Source organism: Alligator sinensis, unplaced genomic scaffold (assembly GCF_000455745.1).
Source record: "Alligator sinensis unplaced genomic scaffold, ASM45574v1 scaffold781_1, whole genome shotgun sequence".
Lineage (NCBI taxonomy): Eukaryota > Metazoa > Chordata > Crocodylia > Alligatoridae > Alligator > Alligator sinensis.
In genome coordinates, this window is record NW_005841845.1 from 2,837,341 (window position 1) to 2,843,406 (window position 6,066).

Here is a 6,066-nt window from a genome sequence, read left to right on the forward strand (position 1 = left end):
ATACTGAATGGCGATTTATTATGGACTGACTGTCTCACCAGGCAAGAACTAGGGGTCCTTGGTAGGTAGGATGCTTAGCAATAATGCCAGGCCGCTCTTTTTCCCCCCAGCACAGCAGTAAAGGATGGGGCTCATTGCCACCAGACATGCTGGAAGCTGAGAGTTTATCCAGCTTCTCTGACTCGGGTGCACTGCATAGCCCCGGTCAAGTCACTTAACCCCCTGCCCCTCTGCTAGCTGTGGGGCAATGCCACGATCTTCCGACCTCCCCACCCCACATGCATGCTCCAGGAGACAGGCAGCTGGAGCCCCAGCTCCCTCCACTGCCCAGCGCCTTCCCCTCCCTCATGAACATGTCTGATCCCTTCGTGGCAGGCAGAAGCTGCCGCCACAAGCACCCTTGGCTTGACACCGGCTAGAGAGGGGGCTTCACAAAGGGATTGGACACGGAAAGGGGCATCGGTCGCTATTGAGCGTGGGTGTGAGGAGCACAGCCGCTGCATCAGACCTTTGGTGCTGGAGGCTGCAAGGGAAGGGTCTGCACTGCAAGGAGTGGGGATTTGCAAAGGGTGGAAACTCCCCCCTGAACTATGATTTAAACCCTGGCATTCCCGGTTTTGTACCGTGGCACCAGCCGTGATCCAGATCCGGCCTCAGGGAGGGAAGGACGTAAGGAGTCAGGGAGAGCTGGATGCCGGCTGTCAGCGCCCCCCCAGCCCAGCCCAGCCCCGCTGCGGGAGATTTGTCGATAAGCCCTGGCTAGTCCACCGGCTGCAGGGCGGGAGTCTAAGAATAGCAGCACAATGCGCAGCGCGTGGGGGACAGCATAGCTGCCCCGTGGGCACCGGGCCCCGCAGCCGCTGGCTGTCCCCGCAGCCCGGGCTTCGGGCCGTGTCGGGCCAGCAGCAGTCGGGGAGGGAGAAGCTAGCAGGGGCAGCATATCCCTGATTACCACCAAGCTTCAAGTGCCCTTAGTGCGGCCACGTCAGCCCTCCACCGCTGCACCCCGCATCGCCCAGGACCGGGTAGAGCTGGCAGCTCAGAGATGCTGTGGCTCCCTTCGCACAGCGAGGAGCCATGCATTGCTGAGCCCCTCCGTCTCGTGCTGCGCGGCTGCTAATCCAGGCAGCTCCCAGCAAGGTCAAAGCCGTCCCGCCAGCTGCCGTGGCCAGGGCCTGAGCCCCGTGGGGGCGGGAATGGGCAGGTGCCCTGGAAGGAAGCCGGCTCTGAGCCATGCGGGGGAAGAGAGTACAGACTTCTCCCAGAGCGCTGCTCTCCTGCACATGTAAAGATATCTATGCTTTAGACGCGGGCCCATGCTGCATCTAGGAAGCGACGGACGGAGGTAGCCCCCGTTTTTGGCCCAGAGGTGGCTGAGGAAGGCAAGGGGCAAGGAGGAGACAGTCTGATCCGTGCGCTGGGCACCTGCATCAATTTGACCGCCTGATGGCAAGCGTGCTGGTAGGATGGGCAAGCTGGCCATCTTGCTACCATCTTTACCCGCATCCAAGACTACTTTGAATGTAAGACGACCCCCCTAATAATAGGATTGTAGGCATGGAAAACTTACAAGCGTTGCTCTCACTTTCCATGTCTAGAATCTAGTTATTGGAGGCTCATTTTAAATTCACCCTCCCCGCCCCCCCCAGCCTTGTAGCAGGTGCGGTTTGGGTGCACGGCCGCGTGCCGTATTCTCCGCGTACCACGTGCCCTTGTCTTAGAACGGCAGAAAGACCAAGAAAAGGCCTTTTCTTGTACTACGTGACCGAGTAGCAGCAGCTGGGAGGGAGCTGAGCTTGCTAGTCATTTTGCTCCATATGGATTGGCCTTAAGCTGCTCTTACCATATTTCCTCATGTGTAAGCACCCTTCAATTTCCAGCAGTTATTTGGGGGGTTTTTGCTCGTGGGGAAGGTGCACGCTGTACGTGCGGAAATGAAGTATCGGGGTATTTCGGGGATCCTGTGGCCGTGGGAGGCGGTTCCTAGGGAAAGCTGCGGGCCTCTGACATGCGCACTCAGCTTTCCCCGGGCGATGCCTGCTTCCAAGCCATCCCGGGCAGGGATAGCGCTGACACGAGCCCCTTGCCGTGCAGACCGGAGCCGTCCTCTTCCTACTGGTGACCGTGATTGTGAACATCAAGCTGATCTTGGACACCCGGAGAGCTGCCAGCGAGGAAGAGGAGGAGTCGGCCCAGGACTATGGTGAGCGGAGGGGTCCCTCGGCAGTCTCAGGGGCCTCCATCTTCATCTTCTCCTATCGACCGGTGGCCCTAGGCCCAAGTAGTCTTCTCGTGATGCCCTATGGCCTTGGGTTGAGGGGTGGGGAGGCAGTTGTACCATGGGGGGTTCTCCAGCCCTGGTGCACTGTGGGAGATGTGATTGGGGATGGAGCTGGGACTCCCATTAGCCCCTAGCCAGTGTCCGGGTCCAGGCACAGCTTAGCCTCTTGGGCCTGCGTTTGCTGTAAAAACTAGCACTTTCCTGCAGGAAACGGATGCTTTTCTTGGAAAAATATTTTAGCTGAGATCCCTGAGGGGCCGCTCTGCGGGGCGAGACCGGCTGAGGCTCAGGGCACCTGTCTTGCAGACGAAGGCATGCAGCACCTGGAGACGCCGCGGCGGCCTGCCAGCAGCCGGAAGGTCCTGGACGTCGAGGTCTACTCCAGCCGGTCCAAGGTCTACGTGGCTGTGGATGGGACGACGGTGAGTAGTCAGTGCCTGGGGAGCGGCGGGTGGGAAAAGCAGAGGACAGAGAGTCTGCCCCCAGGCCTTGGACCCAGCGCCCGGGGTCCCTTGAAGCAGCGAAGCCATGTGCCCGATGGGGATTAAATCCAGCCGGGAGCGGGAGGGGGTTTGTAGGGTGCCGGCAGGCTGCACCACACCGTCCCCACTCCCTTGCAATCATGGTCATGGTGCTCCGGGGTCCCGTGGCCACGAGCTGGAGGCGGGGAGTTGGGTTGTCCGTGCACTCATGCTCTCCCCTCTTGCAGGTCCTGGAGGACGAGGCACGGGAGCAGGGGCGCGGGATCCACGTCATCGTGCTGAACCAGGCCACGGTAAGGGGCTACGTGGCACGGGGCTGCCTGGCTAGTCCCTCCCCGAGGGTAGAAGGCAAGGGGCAGCTCGTCGGGCATTGGGGCTCAGCGCGGAGTTGCTGCATCGGCTTCAGGAGGCCTCGAGGTCCGGACGTGGCGCTCGGGGGGGCCCCGAGGAGGTTCAAGGGGGAGCGAGGGTTTGGTGCAGTGTCCGCGTGTGACGCCGGCTCGGCTGTGTTCACCCCACAGGGTCACGTCATGGCTAAGAGGGTCTTCGACACCTACTCGCCGCACGAGGACGAAGCCATGGTCCTCTTCCTCAACATGGTGGCCCGGGGCCGTGTCCTGATCTTCACCATTAAGGTAAGGGACACTGCCCTGACACATTCCCGAAGCAGCCGGCCCCCTTCCTTTCCACCCGCGTTGTCGGGGCTGTTTGTATTTCCACCATACTGGGGGCTGCGGGCTCAGACCCGGATCCCAGCGTGCTAGGCGCTGTACAGATGTTGGATAAATGACCAATGCATGAGTTCAGCAAGCCAAGGTTTATTGCATAGTATACAGATAACTGAGGCAAAGTTAGCAGCTTATATAAAAACCACTCTTGCTCGTTCACACCATACCCTCCATTCGCACCGAGTCACCTATCCGCAGCACTGCGGTGCTTCTTCAGGGCGATGGTCAGTCAAGAGGGGCGCCGGCTTCAATTCTCTCGCCGTGCGGGTAGGCTGGTGTTGCTGGTTAAGGCGTCCGTCCGGGCTCGGCCTTCCCTGCCCTTTTATCTTCCACGAGACAGGCTTCGACCGATGCCCAGAGACTTCTTTACCCATCACCACTCAGTTGTTCGCATGTGCTCGTCTTTTGGACTCTGTTACTGGTTGCGTGTTATTTTTTTGCATTCCAGTCTGGTTTTCAGTTCTTATTCGTATCATCTCCACTTTCTCGGATCGCCACCTGCACTGGATTCTTACAGCTGTCTCTGTTTACTCCCAGTATTTTTTTTTTTTGTCTAATACCTGCTGCAATTATCCAACTATTAATCACACGCTCACAATACACATACGCGCACCCTTATTGCTTCCTTTTTTTATAAAATGGAAATGCATTTAAAATAGCAGCTTAGTATAAGCATAACCGTAGCATGGATGGAATGATATCCACTACCCGTGAGTAAAAGACATTAAATAGAGAGCAAAGGGCCTTCGGGCAGACCAGCTGGTCCTGCTGGCAGAGGAGATGCATACCAGGGGTCACGGCTCTGAAGCTCTCCTGCAAAGGTACATCTTTCAACGTGCATTATTGTTCGAGCCCTCCAGCCACAGGCTAACACACAGGTGTGCACAACCGGACACTTCTTTTTCTCTGCCCTCTTCGTGCATTGCCATTTCAGCCCATTCTCCATGTGCCTTCATCGTCTGTCAACCTCCAAGATAAAGCAGGCAGGCCGTGGAACAGAGGCCTAGGGAAGCTGTGGACCCTCCGCCACTGGAGGGGCTCAAGGAGAGGATGGACAGCCACTGATTGGGGATGACCTGGGCTCTGCTGTGGGGGTTTCCCAGGCTTCTGGGCTTTGCTGGTTGCCCCCTCCCCTCCTTGCTGCTCCATGTGTCAGGGGGGTTTAAGCCTCCCCCAGAGGTGCTGGGTGCTGCAGCGCAGGCTAATTCTCCTGCTGGGACCAACCCTGCAGGGTCCTGGCTACAGGGTGGTGCCCCTTTGCTTAGGGTCAGACTGATGCCAGATTTGGGGTCAGGAAGGAATTTTACCCCACAATCAGACTGGTATGGACTGGGGGGGTTGCTTTCTTTTGTAGCAGGGGCACGGCCTCTACCTGAGATCTCTGGAGCATCTATTAACAACCTTTTACAGCGGTAGGATGTTGACCATCATGATCCCCGCCACTTGCCCTGGGGCAGGTGCGGGGGGGATGGATGGTGCTGTGTCAGGGGGGATAGTAGTTTTACAAAGCGTTTAGATGATGAATTTGTCTGGGCTGGTTTGAACAGATGTCACCGGGGTTGGACTAGTTGTCACCTGTGGGGCCCTTTCCAGTCACTTGGGGCAACTACACGCTGGTTAGGGAGAACCACGTAACGCTGACACCCTCCAGGCCTTATGGCACATGGATGGGGTGAATAATATCCCAGTCTAGGGTGGGTGTGAGCATCGGGGACTTTCCTACCAGCCTAGCTGCCAACAACTGTGCTCAGAACAAGTCCCTTACTCCGTTTCTGACCCAGGAGCTGGTCTGTCCTGGTTTGCAACAGCAGGTCGATGCGGTTGAGCTCTCCTTGGGTGAAGGAGAGTTTTAGAATAGAAAAGAATTGAGGTTTTTCTATCCCCTCCATGAGCTTCCTATTTCTCCCGTCCCAGAGGCTGTGAAGTAGGGGCTGAGTTTTTTCTGCAATGGTTGTGACTTGAAGAAGCTAAGGCCCACGCGGCCGTGTGTCACCAGTCCTGTCGTGCGTGCCAAAAATCACATCTGGGCATGAGAGGAGAAGGCTTTGCTCTGGGCCGGGGGGTCGGGATGGCCCCGGCGTCCCCCATCTTAGTCGAGGGCTGGATCTTGCCCCCGGATAGGCGCTGCCTGTTGAGTGCCGGTGTTTGCTTGCAGGACGAAGGCTCCTTCCACCTCAAGGACACGGCCAAGAGCCTCCTGAAGAGCCTGGGCAGCCAGGTGGCCGCGTCCCTCGGCTGGAGGGACATGTGGACGTTTGTGGGGAAGAAGGGAGGTGAGAGGGCAGCGATGGACGGCTCCGCATCCCCAGCCCCTGGAAACACGGGCCTTCCCCTCCCAGGGAGGAAGGGATCATCCAGCCCCCATCCTCTGGACATGTCACTGTGTAGGGGAGGGATGGGACACCCCGGGGGGTTGACGGCTCTGTTGAGCCGGTGGGAGCTGGCCGGCCTTACGTGATGGCTTGGTGCCAGGGGGATGGGCCCTGCCGGGCACCTGGACCCTGACCATGTGTCCGCCCCTCAGGCGAGGTGTATGGCGAGAAGCACTCCAAGTCCCCAGCGCTTTCCACCTGGG

General features: G+C 58.5%; 1 protein-coding gene across 1 annotated transcript in view; it reads left to right on the top strand.

Moving 5' to 3' along the window:
* POMGNT1 (protein O-linked mannose N-acetylglucosaminyltransferase 1 (beta 1,2-)) overlaps window positions 1-6,066 on the top strand; it is a 19,331-nt gene that overhangs the window by 1,324 nt on the left and 11,941 nt on the right. The window contains 6 exon segments of the mRNA XM_025206530.1: window positions 2,095-2,203; window positions 2,588-2,703; window positions 2,991-3,056; window positions 3,285-3,398; window positions 5,647-5,764; window positions 6,016-6,065. Of these exon segments, the coding sequence (XP_025062315.1) occupies window positions 2,095-2,203; window positions 2,588-2,703; window positions 2,991-3,056; window positions 3,285-3,398; window positions 5,647-5,764; window positions 6,016-6,065 (573 nt within the window).